This window comes from Lates calcarifer, linkage group LG24 (assembly GCF_001640805.2).
Source record: "Lates calcarifer isolate ASB-BC8 linkage group LG24, TLL_Latcal_v3, whole genome shotgun sequence".
Classification (NCBI taxonomy): Eukaryota; Metazoa; Chordata; class Actinopteri; family Centropomidae; genus Lates; species Lates calcarifer.
In genome coordinates this window covers 19049626-19069363 of record NC_066856.1, presented here as the reverse complement: position 1 = coordinate 19069363, position 19738 = coordinate 19049626, and the positions used below count along the sequence as shown (strand labels likewise).

Sequence of the window (19738 nt, the reverse complement as noted above, 5' to 3'; positions counted from 1 at the left end):
ATATAGTCAGACCTCTCTGTGTCATAGTCTGTGTGGATGAAACCTCACACATCCTGTGTCTGTTTTCACACCTTTTCAATACAGACTGATCTAAAATATCTTTGTAACTCACTTTTTTAAACACTTTACATCTTGATCTGGACTTTCATTTTTTTTATTTATTTTTTTTTTTTGGAAAAATTAATGTATTGTTGCACATTTGAAGTGAATACATATCTCTGCCTGTTTAACTTATGTGACCAATCAAGTGTTAAGGAAAACAACAAAGACACGTGAAAAAGGTGGAAAGATTCAGTGGTGGGTTTTAAGACTATACGCACGATCTGACCACAGTTTCCACACAAATACAGAAACAACTATAAACATCCACCTCTGCATCCACACATACACCCACCCACCATCAGCCAAAACTGGCAGCAAATCTTGATTTCTAAGGACTGTCCTCAGTAATATACTCACCTCACTTACACCTGCTCAGGAAGTTTAATCACATGTTACATATTTTTAGGATTATCATTAACAATAGATACTATCAGCCAATTTTAGCTAATGACAGATTCAGTCTCAGTATAAGTCTGCCAGTAAGAAAAATGTGGATGGGTTAGTGCTTAATCAAATAAAACAGGGCTCTGTGTAAAACAACAAATAAATGTACCTGATTTAATCATGTTGAAAAAACTGAAAATATGCATCAAAGAGATAATACAATGTCAAAAACGTTTGATTTTATTTAGTTACATTTATTTCGTTTTTAAAAAAATATTATTTCATTGTTTTATTTATTTCATTTAGATTTTTAAATTTGTTTAATTGTGTTGATCTTATTTTATTTGTTTTATTTAGTTTTACTTATTTCTTATCTTGTCTTTTTTAATTTTACTTTATTTTATTTTATTTTTATTTTATTTACAGTAAAAACCACTGCGTTACAACGGCTCCTTACTCCGCCCCTCGGATTACGTAAACACTCTCTTGGTCTCTACCAACTCACGGAGTTGGGGGGAAAGCACTTTTACTTTGTTTCATTAATCAAAGACACACAGTAATTTTTTTACATGCTGTTTAATTACAAAGTGTATGTGATTTTATGATAGACTTTATTCGTCCATATTGTACATAAATCAATATTATTTTTATCGATACAGTTTTAACCTGCCTTCTCTCCCCCTTCACTGTACATGGTCCGTTCCATGCCCGTTCGAAGCTGGAAGCGGGAGGAAGCTGTTGCTCCTGTGTCGCCGGTTGTTGTTGATGTTTCTCGAAGAAAGAAAAAATACAACAGGTAGTCTGTGACAAAGGAGCGCGAAAATATTACATACAGCTACTTTTGATACATGAGCAGTAGTTAAAAATTACAAACTACTTTTGGAGTAGCTCGTTTAAGCTGCTGACATGACAGACGAAGACAGGCTTGCTAGCTAGTGTTAGCTCAAGATGGACGTTGTTTGAAAGCATATTTTTGCGAGCTTACGTGTTGTCTCACTGTGTAAAACTTAGTTTTGTTCTACAGGATGGACCTGACTACATGTTTGAAGTCTCTGTTGTTAGCTATCCAGCAGTACAGAGACAGCAGGACGGCTCAAAATGCAGCGCAGCTACAGAAACAAGTGGAGGTGAGCGCTGCTCTCTGCTTAAGAGGTTCAAATGTTGCTGTTGCTGAATGTTTTCATCCATAAAAACACGGAAATCACATCAGACATCACTGACCTGGTTTATGATACTTTAAGGCTGACTGCCAAGGGCACAGGTGTAGTTTCAGAGTAGTAGATACACAAGGATGTGGCAGAATATCTCCAGAAGGCAGGTAGCTAAATCAGAGGTTATGATATGGTTATTCTTTTTTGATTTGATTAGAGTCACTTAAAAACTAAAATACCAAAAATCAGCGTGTCCTGCTCCCTCAGTGGATGTTTTTTTGTTTTTCCTTCTTTATATAATTGGAAACTGAATATTAGTTATTATTAACGCGCAGATTATTAGAGTACAACACAAGGATGAGTGCCCCCTAATCTGACTTTAATCAGAGGAATATCTTTAATCTCTGACTGCACAGGGGGGTTGTTATATAATAAGGCAATACAAATAAAAACCTCAGTACAGAAGATACAATCTAAATGTTACTATTCAGTGGCCACTAGTGTGATTATACAAAGCCTGTACCTTTGGGCTGTACTCCTATTGTATTATACTGAGAGGTGGTTTCTTTCTAGTCATTTCCTTGGTAGTTGGTAAGATTGCCACACAGACTTGAATAAAAATTGATGTTGCAGCGATGATGCAGCGTCATTGAGGTTAAGTTGGGTTGGTCTAAGCTCACAGAGTGAGCTGACTGCTTATCTCTAAGCACAGGTTTGGATGGGACTGAATCAAAATGAAAATCAGTTTTAGTCTTGTGATTATGTTATTTTTTGCTTCTCTGAAAGTTGGTTGGAATGTGTCCTTACCATCCCTGTGTGCATTTACATCAGTGTAGCCTACAGTCTCTTACTGTGTTTGTGTGTGTGTTTGCAGGAGGTTTCAGGCCTGAAATGTGACCAACTGCTGTCCTCAGGCCAGGTTTTACCTAGTGAGTGTGTGAGTGGTCTGGTGGGGCTGGCTGGAAACCCAAACACGAGCCCGGCCCTGACGAGCTCCATCATCTCCCTGCTGGCACAACTAGGTAGTGTTCACCTGTGTGCAAACAGTATAGCCCCTTTTCTACACCACATGTGCCATAACCTACAGAATAGATATGAATACATATATCACTGAGGTGCCTTCAAGTATGTTAAAAAAAGCTGAGATGGTGTGAAACCAGAAAGTAACATTTGCACAATTTAACCCCAGGCTGAATCTGAACTGCCAGCACTATGTGAAACCTGATCTTTGGAGTTTTGTCCCACTTGCACACTCTCTCCCTCAGCCTGTGACGATGACAGTCGAGAGATGCTTCACAGCAGCTACAACCTCACCAGCACCCTGGCCTCTGTTATCCACTGCCACAGTGCCACACCAGGAGAGCCTCTGGTACTGCAGGTAAGTGGATCATTGCAGACATCAGAGTGTGACTGCTTCCTCTGCTTTGCACTCTATATTTTCACTCTGTGTTTTAAGCATCATACTGAAACGGAAACATTTCTAACACCAAGTCACAAACGTGTTATAGCTGCACCTTCCTATGGACAGAGTAGATTTGCAGGTGTAGCTTTTTCAGATGTTTAATTTTCCTATTAAATGACAATAAACCACACCACATTGATTTATTGTTGTATTGCACAGTACTCTATAAGATCATGTCGCAATGTTGTGTTGTATTTCTATTTCAGTGTTTACAGGTGCTGCAGAAACTGACGTACAACACTCGCATCTTCCAGTCAACAAACTACATCCACGAGCTCATCTCTTTTCTCATGACCAACATGTAAAACCCACATCTCACATCAGCCAGTATAGTAGGTGCTGTGTATACTTTGCATTCAGGTAACTGTGTTACGCTCTTTCGCTGCAGCCAGTCTCACGATGATGACATCATCATGCCCTGCCTCGGCCTCATGGCCAACCTGTGTCGTGACAACCACTCTGTGCAGAGCCACATCAAGTCTCTGGTGAGTCCCTGATGAGTCAGTTACACAAGTGTCTGTGTGTGTTTGTTCTCAGTTGCATTTTATTGTTAAAGTTTTGCACAATGCATCTGTCACACTCTGAAGTGTGGAGCTGAAAGGATTTGCTGATTAACTGATTAGTTGTTCAACAGAAAATTAATTGAATTGATTTGTTGATTGATTTCTTCTCCAGCTTCTCAAGTTGTAAGAATTTGCTGCATTTGTTGAACTGTGATAGTAAATAGAATTTCTTTGGGTGCTATTATGTGTGTGTGTGTTTTTTGTAGGACAACGTGAAGCCGTTTTACCGCACACTGATCAACTTCCTGGCTCACAACAGTCTGACTGTGGTGGTCTTCACGTTATCCATCCTGTCCAGCCTCACTCTGAACGAGAAGGTTGGAGAGAAGGTAGGCGGGAAAAATCTCATCTCTTAGCATTTAAACCAAGTGACAGCCACGTAAACATCTTAATTGTTGTTCTGCATGCATGTGGATACTAGACTCCTCCTTTTTACTCTTTCTTTTTGCTGTCAAATTTAAAAAATGTGTCAGTTTTGAAGTTACACATATTTTAAAATATCAGAAATGCAGGATTTCAGGCCTTCAGCTCAACCAGAGGTGCAGTGTTATACACTCACGGGCATAAAATCAGATACAGATCAGGAGCCTCAGTTAAAGTTAAAAGTGTGATACGTCTTTCTTCTTCTTTTATCTCGAGTACCAACAACTGTTTCTTCCTTTTTCTGTTTGTTCCTCTTTTCACTTCAGTTCTTATCTGCTGCTGAGAAAATGAACAAGAATCTCATAATAGGCGAGTTGCTTAATGCCACCCAGCCTTACGCGTCGTCTCTCTCCTGTGTGTGTGTGTGTGTGTGTGTGTGCCCGCCCCTCAGCTCTTTGACGCAAAGAACATCCATCAGACTTTCCAGCTCGTGTTCAACATCATCGTGAATGGTGATGGTACTCTGACGAGAAAATACTCGGTTGACCTTTTGGTTGATCTGCTGAAGAACCCCAAAATAGCAGACTTCCTCACCAGGTACGACCACACACACAGATAAACAGATGTTTCTGATATGGAGTGTGCAACCTCAGTGGTTGCTTCAATACTCAGTGCGGACTGTGAATTCAAGCAGATTTTCCATTCGTAGGTATCAGCACTTCTCAGCATGTGTGTCTCAGGTTTTAGGACTTCTGCAGTCGAAAGATCCGGATTCTGCAGCCAAGGTGAGACAAACCAAACACTGCATGTCATGTATGTTAATTCTATATAACCTTCCCACTGTGAAAAGAGGTACTGAAACACTGATGGTTCAAATCTCATGGTGCAGCAAATGTTTTTTTAAAGTGAGACTGCACCTTTTTTGTGGTAAAGAACTGAGCAGAAGTAGGTTTTACTTTAATGAGCTAGGAGACAGTAGAGCAGAGACAGGAAATGAGTAGATGACAAAGATCCTCAGGTGGATTTGAATTCAGCTCGTTGTGATTTCATCCTCTGCAGGGGAGACGTACGGTTCGCTATTTGATCTGTAATATTCAGAAAACAGTTAAAAATCTCCACCACAATTTGATCTTGGTTTTTGGGTGTTGTTTTTGCAGGTCTTGGAGCTCCTCCTGGCCATGTGCAGTGTCTCAGGTCTGCGTGTGCTCCTGTGCGAGGTGGTTTTCAAACCGGCAGGAGCCAAACTCAGAGCAGTGAGCCGAAGGCAGGGGGGCGGACTGGACGGGGGTCGCAAGGCAGAGCCTGGGCTCGCTCTGGTGCAGTGGCTGAGCTCGCCTGTGGAGGGCGCTGAATCCTGCTCTGTCCAAGCCCTGCACCTGTTGAATGAGCTGCTGGAGGTACGGCAGCCCTGCTGAGACACAAAGCACATTCTTCTCATTAAAACAGATGCTCCTAATTTGATTTTAATCAGTAATTAGCAAAGAAGAAGTAAACCAGGCTAACCCCACCACACGTTTGATGCCAATTTTAGCTGTCAGACAGTGTCTTTAATGATCTGTGCTACAGTTGGTACTAAAACAGTGCGGAGGTTTGATAAGTGGGCCTGCTTATTTTTACCAAACAGGGATTTTAGGTCAGTACGTTTAAATTTCAGTCACCTACATTTGCTGCTCTTTTACCAGTGCCACATGTTCTTTTGGTTTCCCTTTGGTTAAAGTGTTTTTCACCACTTCCCAACCTGACTGTAGGTCTAGTAGGTTCAAGAAAACACTGTGTCTGTATCTTTCCGTCCTTGTCCTGATCATGTGCATGTTTTCCTCTCTGTTCAGGAGGCGTTAGGAGCAGAGAGCGTACCCGACTGTGTGCTGAGCTTCGTAGAAATGTTGCTTCCAGTCCTGTTAGGTCTGCTGAAGGGCCTCGATCCTACAAAGGGAGACGCTCACCTGAGAAAACACTGCCACCGCATCACACACGTCACCAGTCTGCTGCTTAATATCCTTTAACCAAACCTGCCCGTCTGCTTTTTTATTGTTTGTTTGTTTGTTTTGAAGCCTTAACTCCTCCACTCCTGTGCACCGAGGACTCCACCAGATCTTTAGTGTCCCGTCAGGTGACGGCTCAGCTCTGCCTCTCACAGGTTGAATCCCTCCTCTCCTGTTGCCACAGCAACAGCCCCCTCACCTGTCTCCCTCCTGGCTCTGACAACGATCTCAGGTGAGTGACAGCTGAAACTAAAGTGAATGATCTGAATGTGTCTTTTAAAATCTTACGGTTGTGTGTTTCGTGTCTGTTCAGTCAGGTGTGTGCAGAGGCTCTGCTGAAGACTCTGGAGCTGATGAGCAAACTGAGACAGCAGGTGAAAGACATGGAAACCAGCTTCTACAGGATGTTACAGGTACAAACACACAAACACCTTTCACTCGCTGTGCCTCATCTTAAGCTTTCTGTAGTTTTCTCTGTGACCTACTTCTCTCTCTGACTTTGTCAGGACCAGAGGATAGTTACTCCCCTCTCTCTGGCTCTGACGTCCCACCACAGAGAGCGCGTGCAGACCGGACTCTCTCTGTTGTTTGAAGCCACTCCCCTCCCAGACTTCCCCTCGTTGGTGTGAGTCATTTGTGCAAAACAAGTTTATATGCACAACCATAAAAAGCATTTATACATCTGTGTTGGTACAAGAAAATAACAATTCATATCCACCTGTAGTTAAATGAATAAGGTTCTAATACCTTGTTGCCAGTTTCCCGCTGCGCTGTTATTGATCCCAGCTGTCAAACTGTATTTCCAAAGTCTGGGAGAGAGTATGGCGGCCAACAACGCCTATCGCCAGAGGGAGGCCGAGCTGTCCGTCAAACGTGTCGCAGTGCAGGAAGTCCCTCCTCCCAGGTCGAACACCAGCGTCCTGGACTGTTCCAGTGGATCCAGCAGGAGTGTCCACTGTCTGGTTGAGAAGATACAGAATGGCTTGGAGGTAAAACATGCTCATGTTTTAAACTGACACTGGGAAGTTGAATTGTTTAGTGGTTGCTGTGTTTGGCATTGTTTGAAATTCTAAGATGAACCAAATATTTCACTTCTTTCCAACAAAGAAATATATTTACAGATATTCAAAAATCTGTAGCATTAAGATGAACTTCCTTCCGCTGTTAACATGTGTCTGTGGGTGTGAAATGTATCTTCCGGTGGTGTGTGTTTGTTGTTTGTAGCTGCAGGAGCAGGTTAAAGACTCGCATGTGTCCGAGATCATTGATGTTTATGAACAGAAACTCTCTGCGTTTGCGGTGAGTATTTTGTGACACGTACCGCTTTATGTAGGTGTAGTGTTGATTTTCTTACTTAATTTTTAGATAACCTAGTTGTTAAACATCGTCCTTTTGAAATGATTGTTTGCTCAGTTATGTTTCTTTGTTTCACCCCATCAGTCTAAGGAGAGTCGTCTGCAGGACTTGTTGGAGGCCAAGGCTCTGGCTCTGTCTCAGGCCGACCGCCTCATCGCTCAGTATCGCTTCCAACGCGCTCAGGCCGAGGCCGAGGTGACATTTACACATCAACCACAACAATTCACACATCTACTGCAGGAATATGTCTAACGGTCTCAAGGTTACAGCTTCAGATGGTTTTGTTTGACGATTGTCTTTGTGTAAGACAAAGAAAAGCATAAAATCAGCACATTTGAGAAACTGGAACCAGCATTCAGCATTTTTGCCACAGGGCTGGTAGAGTCCAGTCAGGTTCTCCATGCAGCGCCTAAATTCACATCAGATTTGTTTTCCTGCAGGCTCGTAAGCTCGGCGGTCTGCTGAAGGATGCAGAGCGTCGGCGTGAGGATCTACAGAGCGAGCTCAGCAACCAGGTGCTGGAGGTGGAGCGCTCCAAGGCCGACATGGAGGAGCTGCTGCAGCACAACGCCAGGCTGCAGCGGGACTCTGAGGAGCACCAGGCCCTCAAAGGAGCCTACAACGCCCTGCTCAGCAGGTCAGAGGCAGATTGAACTGGTCAGGTGTGGGCAGGTTTACTGGGATGTTCAGATGTGTAACAGGTCGTCCTGTGCAGGTTCAACGAGAGCGAGCGGCTGCTGAAGGAGCTGCAGACGGCTCACATCTCTCTCACCAAACAGAACGACACTCTGAGGAAGAACCATGAAGCACTCCAGCTGCAACACGAAAAGTAATCCACACACACACTTCATCTGATCAGTATCATCTGAATCTTCTTACATAAACACTGTCTCTTTTTTTAGGATGGCGTCAGTATTGGAGGAGAGAGGGGAGGAGATCAGATCACTCCATTCAGATCTGCAGCAGAAAAACAGTGACATCGCAGGTGAGTCTTCACCTGAGACTTCAGCAGGTGTCAGCTTGTAAACTCTAACTGTATGTGGACAGAGTGCTGTCTTTAAATGAGGCAGAGATCCTGAGGTTACTCGAGTGCTGCTTCATTTTGTGTTTAACTTAAAGCTGCAGTAGTGAAAGCGCCTATTTCCTGACAGGGCTGCACGCTGAACTCCGGGCTGAGGAGGAGAAGGTGAAGGAGCGGGATCAAGAGAGGAGGGACCTGGAGGAGACGGTGGACGTTTTGAGGAAGGAACTCAACAAGACGGAGCAGGCCAGGAAAGACGCCAGCATCAAGGTAGTGACGAGAGAGATTCCCCTCCTGATTAGTAAACATCAACATCCCAAATACGCATCAACGACACATGTAAAGGAATCAACAAAAACTTCTAACATTCTGTGTTTCCCAGGCGTCGTCTCTGGAGCTGCAGAAGAGCCAGCTGGAGACAAAGCTGAAGCAGAAGGAGGACGAGCTGAACAAACACTCGGCGATGATCGCCATGATCCACAGCCTCAGCAGCGGCAAGATGAAGAGCGACGTCAACCTGTCGCTCTGAGGCTCAGAGACGCAGATGAGTGATTTATGGACAATGATCTTAATTTTTAAACTTTTATGAACTGGTAATAAACAAACACTTAATGAACTAAACTTAACTAGTATTTTTGAAACCTGTATGTGTCGTATTTGTGTCTGTTTTTACTATTAAATAAATGAAGATTTTTTTATTTGTACTGGATTCCTAAGTCCAGATCTAATGTATGTGTATATTTTAGAGCCGATATAAAACATTTTTCTTTGCATTACGTGTGTATTAAGTGTCAACAACTCCAAATTAGATTGGATTTAATCCAAAAACACCCATTTAGTAGAAAACGTTCAGGTGCAGTTGGAAATATTTCATAGATAATAAAATGAAGGTGGAGTAATGTATCAGGAAAGTTTTCAAAACCTTTAAGAAGTGTGTGAGATTATTAAGATTATGTTATTTTAACAACTAAACTTGAAACTTCTTTATATGTAGCTGCTGTGGGAGTTTTAAGGCTTTTGTTGTGGAGAGGAAATGTTAGAGTTTGGGATGTACCAGGCTGAATTTATTGTCCACATCCTGTAGGTTTGTCAGCTGTTCACTGATGTAGGAAAAAGCTCTTCTTTTAAACAGGAAAGATGAATATTTGTGGGTGAGGTAAGTTTTAGAATCGTGTAAAATCCTGTGAGTTCAGCAGGTGAGTGACAAGACGCACACTTTTTACTTTATTTAATGAACTAGATGTGTAAGATAGAAAATAAGACGACTATAACATCTCTTATATATCCCTCCCCTCTTCTCTCCCTCTGTTCCCGGACAGAGTGGGGGAGACAGCAGCCGGCTGCTCAGGCCTGCTCGCTCTCTGCTTTCTATTTTCTCCTCTGTGTTTCTGCAGCTGCCGCCTGTCCGTCACTCAGTCGGTCAGTCAGTTTTCTGGCAGAAGGTCGGTGGGTATTAAAGACTCCTCACTAGTCACCAGCAGTCAGCCATGAAGCTTCAGCCTGCAGCACTGGGCGCTGTGTTCCTGCTCGCACTGCTCTCATCCGGTGAGTGAATGTTGGTTCTTTTGCTGTGAAGTTGTTTATGTGTGAAGTTTGAGTGAAAGTTCTATAAATACGCGTCTTTAAAGTTCCACGAAGCAGCAAATATGTGGTGACATTTGTAAATATCTCTGTTTTTTTCATCTTCATACTAAAACATGTTCAGTTTTCTGCTTTATTTCCCCACAGTTACATATTTAACAGGATTTAAAATCATTTTTAACAGCGCTTGAACCAACACAAAACACTAAACTACAATGAAAAGCTGTTTTTGGATCTTTTCTCAGTGAAGTTATGCAGACTCTCTGCAAATGTTAAATATTTGATAGTTTTTTTAGTCTTTTACAATTAGTAGTTCAAAAGAAGCAGTTTAGATATGTAAACCTGGGCTTTAGGAACTTTTTCTTTACTATTTTAAAGACCAGGCTGATTAATCAACCTGTAGATTAACTGATAATGAAAATGAAAGCTATTTGCAGCCCAACATCAGCTCCTTGAATGAGGAGTTAGTCAGCTAGGTTAACTAAAAAGAGAGTCAACATATCCACAAACAAAAACAAACAAACATGGCCGTGTGGCTGACTGAAGTGTGTCGAGGGGAAATGTCTGCCAGTTATGTGCACTGTAGAAGGTAACTGGTATCAGTGGTGATAGTCTGAACCACACAGCAGCTGCTCTGATGGACTGAAACATGAGCGGCATGAATGCACTCACACACACTCAGACCCTGTTTGTTTTAGTGTGTGTGTGAGCTGTGGAATGTTTTATTTATATTGTATTTATCACTGTAATCTAAACAAACGCATGACTTACAGGTGAAACCCTGTACTATATATTTTTATTTTCATTTTGTACTTGTATTTCTTTCGCTTGGAGTTGGCATGAACTGTCCTGTATGTCCTGCACAAGAAAAAGACCTTTGACAAGTCATTTTTGTCTCTGCATCACAGTTTAGTCATGTGCTTTCCATGTGTGTGTGTCAGAGTGCTGGGGCAGGAACGAGGAGGAGCGTCTCATCAACTACCTGTTCAAAGAACGAGGGTACAACAAAGAGCTGCGTCCCGTCGAGAGTCAGCGGGACGCCGTCGACGTGTACCTCGCCCTCACGCTCTCCAACCTCATCTCTCTGGTACAACAGCTACAAAAAGAACAGCGCAGGGCTGGATTTCCTGTTGTATCTGCTGCTGCTCTTCTAATCTGTCTTTGTTGTCCTTCATCTGTAGAAAGAAGTCGATGAGACGCTGCTGACAAACGTATGGATAGATCATGTGCGTAAAGCTGCAGAGATTTACAGAAACATTCTTCAGTGGTTTATTTACAGTATATTTGCATAAATACTGGATGTATTGTTTTCTTACATTTCACCTTCCTGTGTTTTCATTCAGTCTTGCTGCACAAAGAATTTCCTTTTTTGGGAAAATAAAGATCTGAACTCTGTTGTGTGTGTGTGTGTTAAAGACGTGGACTGACTACCGGCTGTCGTGGAATTCGACAGAGTTTGACGGCATTGAGATGCTTCGCCTGCCGTCCAGTATGGTGTGGCTGCCAGAGATTGTGCTGGAAAACAAGTGAGGTTCAGTTTATTTACGTGTTATTTTACCCTTTTGTCACACAGCTGTGATACAAAGGTTTAGGAGAGTGTTCATCTCTACTGAGAAACTAAAGAGGAATAAGAAAAAGTCTGATTTTATTTAAACAGAATGCTTCTTCTCCCTGTCAGTAACGATGCCCAGTTCCAGGTGGCCTACTACAGTAACGTCCTGGTGGATCCTACCGGTCTCTGCTACTGGTTGCCTCCCGCCATCTTCCGCTCCTCCTGCTCCATCAACGTCAACTACTTCCCCTTCGACTGGCAGAACTGCACGCTCAAATTCACGTCAGACAGAATTTAAAACACTGATAAACTTGTTTGTGATAGGACAGTAGAAGAAGGTTAATCCCTGAGGTTTTAATGCTCATCAGGTTGATTTTAAACTCCATTTCTTTGCAGCTCTCTGACCTACAACGCCAGAGAGATCAGGATGCTGCTGAAGGAAGAGGCGGACGAAACCAGCAAATGGACGGTGGAGTGGATCATCATTGACCCTGCGAGCTTTACAGGTGTCCTCCCAGTCTCTCACACACAGTTTAGTTAGTAGAGCGAACGTCCTGTCTGCAGTTTAATGACCTAAACCTCCTGCTCCTCGACAGAGAACGGCGAGTGGGAGATCATCCACCGTCCGGCCAAGAGGAACACCTACAAACACATTCCCATGGAGAGCAACAAGCACCAGGACATCACCTTCTACCTGGTCATCAAACGCAAACCTCTCTTCTACATCGTCAACATCATCATCCCCTGCGTGCTCATCTCCTTCCTGGCCTCGCTCGTCTACTACCTCCCCGCTGACAGTCAGTGCAGAATTACTCAGAACAACTCACCCCAATGTTTTGTTCTGGCCAACAGTTTAAAAACCAAACCCTGCAGAGTCTGCGAGTTCTCAAATTTCATCCACGCGTGTGTGTTTGTTTTGTGTCTGTGTGTGCAGGTGGTGAGAAGATGACCTTGTCCATCTCTGTGCTCTTGGCTCAGTCTGTCTTCCTGCTGCTGATCTCTCAAAGGCTGCCCGAGACGTCCATGTCTGTACCGCTTATCGTCAAGTAGGTAACACACTCACACACTCACACACACAACCTGGAAACATCAGGGACATCTAGTGGATATTTGGCTGTATATGTAGCACTTAGCTCTGATAAAATATAATAAAAGTCCAAAAGTTTAAGATATTTGTGTGTGTGTGTCTCAGGTATTTAATGTTCATCATGGTGCTGGTGACGGTGGTGGTGCTGAACTGTGTGGTCGTCCTCAACCTGCACTTCAGGACACCGAGCACTCACGTCATGTCCGAGTGGACCAAGAAGGTAACACACACACACACACACCTCTAATTCGTCCCTGTGTGATTAACACAGATTAATTATTCCCTGTCTTCTTTCTCCAGTTCTTCCTCGAGCGGCTGCCCCGGATCCTGCGTATGTCCCGCCCCGCAGAGGCGGAGCCATACTGGGACGGAGCGCTGCCGCGGCGATCCAGCTCGGTGGGGTACATCGCCACGGCGGAGGAGTACTACAGCGTCAAGTCCCGCAGCGAGCTGATGTTTGAGAAACAGTCAGAGAGGCACGGACTGATGACGCGAACCACACACGCCGCAGGTACGTCCTTTGATTTGAATAAATCAGCTGTTTGAAGTTATGAGCTCTGCGTATGTTTACCTACTCTGTTTAAATGTGCGTGTAGTGGTGAAGCCACAGGAAGATGGAGGAGTGACGGATCAGCTGTACGCTGAGATCAAGCCGGCGGTGGACGGAGCGAACTACATCATCAAACACATGCGCCATAAGAACGACTACAACGAGGTGGGACAGAGAAACAGGATGTTCAACTAGTGTCCACATACTTTTAGCCACGTACATAAATCAAACATGTAACTGTAGAAACAGAACTTCAAACTGCTGCTGTCTTCACAGGAGAAAGATAACTGGAGTGGCATCGCTCGCACGGTGGACCGTCTCTGTCTCTTCCTGGTTACCCCGGTGATGACCTTCGGCACCATCATCATCTTCCTGATGGGAATCTGTAACCACCCTCCACATCTGCCCTTCAAAGGAGACCCACACGACTACAGAGAGGAAAACCCACGCCTGCTGTAACAGGGACACACACACACACACACACACATTAAACTGTTGCGTCTTCCTTTTTTTTTGTTTGACAACTTTTCCAGGTTTGTAGCTGTGTGTGTTTTTTCTTAACTTAAATTTGAAGTGGAACCAATTTATCACTATTTTTTTTTGTTTGGTTTGAATAAACATTTACACTCAGCAGACATCTTTGATTTTATTTTTGCTTCTGTTGTCTCTAAGTTTTCCTTTTCCTTTCCTTTCCTAATTCTTCTTCTCAAAAATGACCCCCTCCTCCAGCTCCGCTATTGTCCTCTCTCCTTTTGTTTATTTCTACCTTCAACGGCCCTGATATACCGCTGTAGAAAACAGATTTCAGGATGGATACATGTCCAAAATATCAACTTTTCAGGGAAGATAAGAGACAGATTTTCATATTTTTATCAACAAAAATAATCAGCAATTATTTTCAGAACTGAATTATGCATTTAAATGATTTGTTAAAAGTAAAAAGTGAAAAAATATCAAGCATTCTTTGGCTCCAGCCTCCCAGATTTGTAGATTTATTGCTTCTCTCTGCTTTATAATCATCGCAAACTGAATATTTATTTAATTAGTCTTGGTTTGGACCTTTGTTCAGACAAAACAAGACATTTGAGGTCATCACCTCGTCTCTGAGAAGTTGAAATGAGCATTTTTTACATTTAATAGAGTAACGATTAATCAGTCGGTCTGGCGGCCCTCCAGTATTAAAACACTCTGCAGAGGCATAATGTTCGTGCATTGGCAGCCTGTGTTGTCTGACTGGTCTGAACAGATTGCCGGCAGCGTATTAAATTCTGATGAGTTGTTTCAGCTCCTCTTCAGACACTTGTGAAGACACAGAGCCAGACTAATACTGGGTTTGATTTGTGAAGCTGAAACTGATATTTTAGATGTTGAAAAGTTACACAGAAAACGTGACATGACCCCCTCAAATCTATAGGAATAATCACCATGAAAGGTTTGTGTCAAAGAGAAGTAGTGAAGCAGGAGATTTAACGGTTAAACAGCAAATTTTATTTTACATAAAATGACACATGACAAAGTTTGAGCTGCAAAAGTAAAAATCTCCAACAGTTCATATGTTAACAGAGTAAAATCAAAATGTTATTCTGAAATATAAAGATACACAGTCACAGTATAATTAATGATAGATACAACACGTTAACCCCTGCTAACATTAGCTCATGTAACTCACAGAGAATTGCAGGTCTGAATCACAGTAGTGAAGTTATTATTATTTGCAGCTGCAGTGACACATTTTCTTTTAAAGCAAAAGTTCTGTTTCATTTCACCACCTGCTTTTTACTCTTCTGTCACTTCACTGTTCACTGCTTCAGTCAAACTCACAGAGGTTCCATCAGTTTGTTCCTCCTGTCGTCTGGCGCTCTCTAACTGTCTGACTGTAAAGGAGGAAGAGTTTGGTATCAAAAGTGTAAAAACATGCAGAGAGACAGCAAAGTTAAACCCCTGAGCACCTAGAGATTTTTAGAGGAAGGGACACATTCATAAAATGAGTGAGAATAGATGTTGTAATTGAACGCCACAGGAACAGATCGTTTGGTGTCACTTTGTGGTTGTTTCGTTGCTCTTTTTGGTCACTTTCTGTTTTGCATCTCTGTGGTTGACTCTCGTAGGCAGAGCACCAAGGGTGGACGCTTCATGGTACCAAGAGTCAGTCATTCAAGGTAAATAAACCCTGATGTGATGCTATTTTAAGTATTTTCATTATTTTTTATTATACATTAAGTGTACAAAAAACACTGGGAACAGCCGTTCTTCCAGTGATTCTTTAACCTCTCGTGACCTGAACGCAGCAGGGATGTGATCAGTTACTGATCCACTTTTCAGTTTGTTTTTGTGCCAACCTGGAGGAGTTACTCACTTCTGTAGCCGAGAATCCCCAGTGTCACATATGACAAAAACAGGAAATAACTCAGTCCAGCGATGACCATGATGTAGGTGAATGTTTTTGATTCTGAAAGGTAAATTAGACAATTAGATGCCACTTTTTAAAACATAAAGTCAGGGGATCACCAAAGGGATAAAACTTGACTTGCTGTTGGTAAAAGTTGTGATCAGCAGTGCCACCGCCTGGTTTAAGCCTTTACCTTCAGTCACTGTGACGTCAGTCCAGGTGACGTACATTTCCTCAGGTGTGTTGACCTCACAGGTGTAGGCTCCCTGATGCTCTGACTTCAGGCTGTGCAGATGCAGGCCGCCTGATGCTGAGAAGTTTGTGATGACACGAGGCTTCCACTGATCCCAGACCTTCGCCTGCGACCTCTGATCCACCACACTGATCGATACGATGGGATGCGAGCGTCTGAACCTCCAGGTGACGTTAAAGCTCTGAGGGACGGTGCGAGGCAAACTGCAGGAAATCTTCACACTGCTGCCTGCAGAGGCCAGGACTGATGCTACAGCAAGCAGTAAGAAGATGAGTTCTCTTAAAACTAAAGTTAACTTTGCACCAAAGGTCGTGACCTTAATTACCTTTACCTTTCAGAAAAGCAGTTTTTCTGTTGCTGTCACTGGTTATACTACAAACATAAGTATGATTTGTGGTGATGTTTCCTGTCAGCCTCAGTGAACTCTGGATGTCGTAGAAGCCGTATTTGTTTTTCTGGGCCTTTGTTTTGTTCTGGAGGAGTTGAGCGTCAGCCGGAGGATCTGTAGACCAGGTGAGCGTCGGAGCCGGGAAGATGCCTTCGGCCGCACAGGTGACCACATCGCCGCTGAAGTCGATGTCGATCTCTCGGACCGGAGCTACAAACCGGTAGAGATAAAAGCAGATTTGTACATAACACTGGTGACATACGACAATATAAACAGAAGCTTTAGTGTATTTTAAAAATGAGTTTCATGTTTCTTGGTGAAGATAATTTGATTAAACCTCAGTGGGAAGAAAAGGGTTTGAAGAACAGTAATGTTTTAACCTTAACAGTAGAAATTTGAACATGGGAGGCTTTGCTAAAAATGCTGGATCTGGTTCAACTTCTACAGCAAAGCAGCATGTCTTTCACAGTTCGTCAGAGCTGAAAGTGTTTGGTTCATCCAGTTTAACCTGCAGGAGTTTCTGAAGGCTCGGGAGAACTTGTTTTGCAAAAAGAAAATCTGCAGCCAAGAATGAAAAACCCTTGTTCATCTTTTTATAATCTCAAGAATTACAATAATCTGTACCTTTTATAACAAGAGAAATGATGCCAGATTCGTCGGTGCGGGGTGCAGTCATGGTGATGCAGAAGTATTTTCCCTGGTCGTTCGGCGTGACGTTCCTCAGCAGCAGTGTGGCGTTTCCCTCCAGTACCTGGTCCGCATACAGGCCCGTTCTTCCCTTGTACTTGTCGGCCGGTGAGTTGTGGCCGACCACAAAGCTGGTGTTGCCGTAGCGCGTGCAGCTCACGATGGTTTTCTTCTTGTACCACATGATCCTCGCACCTCTGCCGTCAGATTGGAACTGACAGGGGAGCGTGCAGTCCTCTGAAGCCAGACAGGTGACTGTGAACTCTGGAGAGTCGTGAAGACGAGACACAGGAAACAGAAACACAGTCAGGAGAAGATTTCTTGGACCACGGATTCTCTACACTTCACCAAGACTGCTGTGATGGCCAAGCTCTGTTAGTGTTGGACACTGACATCCTATCCATGGAGCCACATTACTTGCATGCCTAAAAACAATACTGTCTTTTCAGCTGGATATGTGGGGTATTTCCATTATTTGAACATTATTCCAACATTTGTTTTTGGATATTTATTTCCAGCTATATTCTCAAAAACATGAAGAAGCACAGATGTTATATTTGGCTAATATTCTTATCTTAACGCAGGCTGTGTCTGCGTTCACCCAGACATTTCTATGAAGTGTACTTTGCCTTACTCACATGCATCTGACTGCTCACCTTTCCCTTCTGCTGAGGAGACGATCCACAGGAGAGAACAGAGGAGGAGAGCTTCATTCGCCGCCATAATTAACTAACTAACAGCGTGAGCACAGTGATAGTGATAGTTTATTTCTCTCTACGTGCAGCAGCAGAGTGACAGGACCAGTTTGTCCTCCTCCACCAGGAATCGACCGCCCAGCACAACCACCGCCCTTTGGATGATTAACGTAAAACTAAAAGCTCGGAGCAGAGACACGCCTCAGTCGGTTTGGTTACATAGATATAAAACTTTGCACATAAAACATAAAAACAGAGTAAGTAAATTTCCTTCCTTTTTATTCCTACTTGCAAACGTAAGTATGTCCATCTTGGACTGAAATCCACATCTGTCTTTATTAACTTCAGCTCAGATACATCAGAATAAAAGCTCTTTATCCTATTAAAGGTAAATTAATAGATTTATTACATTTAAGTGAACTAATTTCTTGTTATTTCATCCATTTTTGGATGAATAATATAAATAATATATATATAAATAATATAAATTCACTGTATCCCCTCTTTTACCTCTAAACTGGCTCCTTAGAGCATTCTTTAAGTGTAATTCTTAAAGTTTGATGGCTGTGTTCCTTCTAAATCAGGAGAAGAGTTTCAACACTTGGAGAAAGAAGAGTTCAACATCCTTCCAACCATCCAATTTTATTCTCCTCCTTCATAGATGATAGTGTAGATGATAGTGAATTTACATTTAAAGAGTGTTGACTCAGTGTGTATCTGTGTTATCATAGAGTGCAACCAGAGCATTAATCATCCTATTTCAGCCTTAATACATCACAGAAAGTGATTATACTTAGTGTAAATTTTTTCACTATGCTGCCATCTAGTATTTGCTGTTGTTGCTGCTGTTGAACTTAACGCACAAAGACCAAAACACAGTCTGGTCCAGGTTAGTTAAGGAGCATCTGTCTTCTAAAGATGGACTGCAGCTCAGTAAAGTGCAGCTTCTCAACCTAAACAGGTAATAATGCTGTTATATCCACACCAGCTGGTAAAGCTGATGTTTGAATGAAAAGTCAATGCTGAAAAGTCAAAAGAGGAATTACAAAAATTCTAAAGACACTGAGCAGCAGCTTCAGTCCTCTGTCAGGGTCACACTGGTAGTGTTGATCAGAAGCACTATTGATTTGATTTGAAGCCTTGAAAGCTTCACATCACTGTTTCATGATTTCTGCATGAGTCATTCCATGTCTCATGTAGAGAGCTACATTTTTTTGCTGAATCAAACAGGGTGAATTGCATCCTTCACTATAAAAGAACAAACATTGTTTTTCCATAACTGGATGGTCTGTCTAGTTTACATTCTATAGTGTTAAACAGCCTCTGAGTCTCTCTGAGGGACTAGAGGGAGTTCTTAAAGGGGCGCTCCACAGATTTAGAGTTGCACATCTGTGCAGATTCCAGCTGGACATTTACAAACAAACACGATGCAATCTGACTGCTTGACCAAGAGATTCAGGCATGTTACACAGCTGAGGTGTCATAGAGCATGAGACAGAGCTTCGTTAGTGTTGGTATGTTTCTCTTTGTGGATTGTTTGAATGCAGTCACACTTCAGAGCAGCGCTGTGTGACGTTGAGTTCACCAGAGCCTCTGGTTGTTGGACATCTTGTAGGAGGTTTGTCAGGGGTTCATCACTGAGTCACGTTTCCTGCAAACAGCAGAGCAGAATAAATTTGAGCCAGCATTTATATTTTTCTATTAGTTGAGTGTTTACAGTGAATAAGGTTTATTTGAGTAATCATTGATTGATTAGATGATTTGGGGAAAAGTAAAATGATTGTGAGAGTAGTAAATCTGCTGGTAGTAAATGTTTCCAGGCCTCTTGATGAAGATGTACTTACCTGAGAGTAGGTTGCTGTCACATGTGGTTCTGCTCCTCTCTGTGTTCAACACACATAATAATTGGTACAATATACACAAACAGATAATAAAATCAAACAGATCAAAGTATTTTCCTACCTTTTTATATTTGTAGTACAGTGCCAGGGCTGCTGACAATAAAACCACAAGGACTGCTACCACCACAGCTAGAATAATAACTGTGACATGAGTCTGACTCCCTGAAACAAACAATCTGTTAATTGAACTTTCTACAAACCAAACGAGCAACCTACGTAGCTTGTAGCACCATGACTGACTGTTTTCAGGTGATGACCATGGCTCATGATA

General features: G+C 42.6%; 3 protein-coding genes across 4 annotated transcripts; 2 read left to right on the top strand and 1 right to left on the bottom strand.

Annotated features, from left to right (window-relative positions):
* Positions 1 to 1148: 1148 nt before the first annotated feature.
* On the top strand, positions 1149 to 9157 carry cip2a (cellular inhibitor of PP2A). Of its 2 annotated transcripts, none has more exons than XM_018679219.2 (22): positions 1149 to 1282; positions 1511 to 1613; positions 2512 to 2659; positions 2903 to 3015; positions 3306 to 3400; positions 3488 to 3584; positions 3869 to 3991; positions 4477 to 4622; positions 4735 to 4810; positions 5183 to 5422; positions 5855 to 6017; positions 6092 to 6239; positions 6321 to 6420; positions 6514 to 6632; positions 6816 to 6996; positions 7232 to 7306; positions 7448 to 7558; positions 7804 to 8000; positions 8079 to 8192; positions 8266 to 8348; positions 8515 to 8654; positions 8767 to 9157. In XM_018679219.2, the coding sequence occupies exons 1-22, from the start codon at positions 1179 to 1181 to the stop codon at positions 8911 to 8913; spliced, it is 2823 nt and encodes a 940-aa protein (XP_018534735.1). In that variant the 5' UTR covers positions 1149 to 1178; the 3' UTR covers positions 8914 to 9157. The 2 variants fall into 2 exon arrangements, with proteins under 2 accessions (XP_018534735.1, XP_018534736.1); XM_018679220.2 differs by having other exon boundaries at positions 1194 to 1282; positions 1498 to 1613.
* A 541-nt stretch (positions 9158 to 9698) lies between these two features.
* Positions 9699 to 13731, top strand: LOC108885034 (acetylcholine receptor subunit delta). The gene is made up of 12 exons (XM_018679221.2): positions 9699 to 9929; positions 10907 to 11052; positions 11147 to 11191; positions 11382 to 11491; positions 11644 to 11799; positions 11914 to 12023; positions 12114 to 12314; positions 12452 to 12563; positions 12710 to 12824; positions 12905 to 13115; positions 13201 to 13319; positions 13431 to 13731. Exons 1-12 carry the CDS (start codon positions 9872 to 9874, stop codon positions 13611 to 13613), a joined length of 1566 nt encoding a protein of 521 aa, XP_018534737.1. The 5' UTR covers positions 9699 to 9871; the 3' UTR covers positions 13614 to 13731.
* LOC127139252 (V-set domain containing T-cell activation inhibitor 1) lies at positions 13680 to 18047 on the bottom strand. Its single transcript, XM_051066908.1, has 6 exons — positions 17528 to 18047; positions 16809 to 17135; positions 16128 to 16394; positions 15737 to 16045; positions 15511 to 15603; positions 13680 to 15028 (listed from the first exon to the last, which is right to left on the bottom strand). The coding sequence occupies exons 1-6, from the start codon at positions 17592 to 17594 to the stop codon at positions 14931 to 14933; spliced, it is 1161 nt and encodes a 386-aa protein (XP_050922865.1). The 5' UTR covers positions 17595 to 18047; the 3' UTR covers positions 13680 to 14930.
* Positions 18048 to 19738: the final 1691 nt, after the last annotated feature.

Coding starts and splice junctions, on each gene's coding strand:
- cip2a (XM_018679219.2), top strand. CDS start 1,179: ATGGTCCGTTCCATGCCCGTTCGAAGCTGGAAGCGGGAGGAAGCTGTT. Junction 6,997..7,231: donor AGATACAGAATGGCTTGGAG/GTAAAACATGCT, acceptor TGTTGTTTGTAG/CTGCAGGAGCAGGTTAAAGA. Junction 7,307..7,447: donor AGAAACTCTCTGCGTTTGCG/GTGAGTATTTTG, acceptor TCACCCCATCAG/TCTAAGGAGAGTCGTCTGCA.
- LOC108885034 (XM_018679221.2), top strand. CDS start 9,872: ATGAAGCTTCAGCCTGCAGCACTGGGCGCTGTGTTCCTGCTCGCACTG. Junction 9,930..10,906: donor GCTCGCACTGCTCTCATCCG/GTGAGTGAATGT, acceptor TGTGTGTGTCAG/AGTGCTGGGGCAGGAACGAG. Junction 11,192..11,381: donor CAAACGTATGGATAGATCAT/GTGCGTAAAGCT, acceptor TGTGTGTTAAAG/ACGTGGACTGACTACCGGCT.
- LOC127139252 (XM_051066908.1), bottom strand. CDS start 17,594: ATGGCGGCGAATGAAGCTCTCCTCCTCTGTTCTCTCCTGTGGATCGTC. Junction 16,395..16,808: donor CATTTCTCTTGTTATAAAAG/GTACAGATTATT, acceptor ACCGGTTTGTAG/CTCCGGTCCGAGAGATCGAC. Junction 15,604..15,736: donor TGACGTCACAGTGACTGAAG/GTAAAGGCTTAA, acceptor TTTACCTTTCAG/AATCAAAAACATTCACCTAC.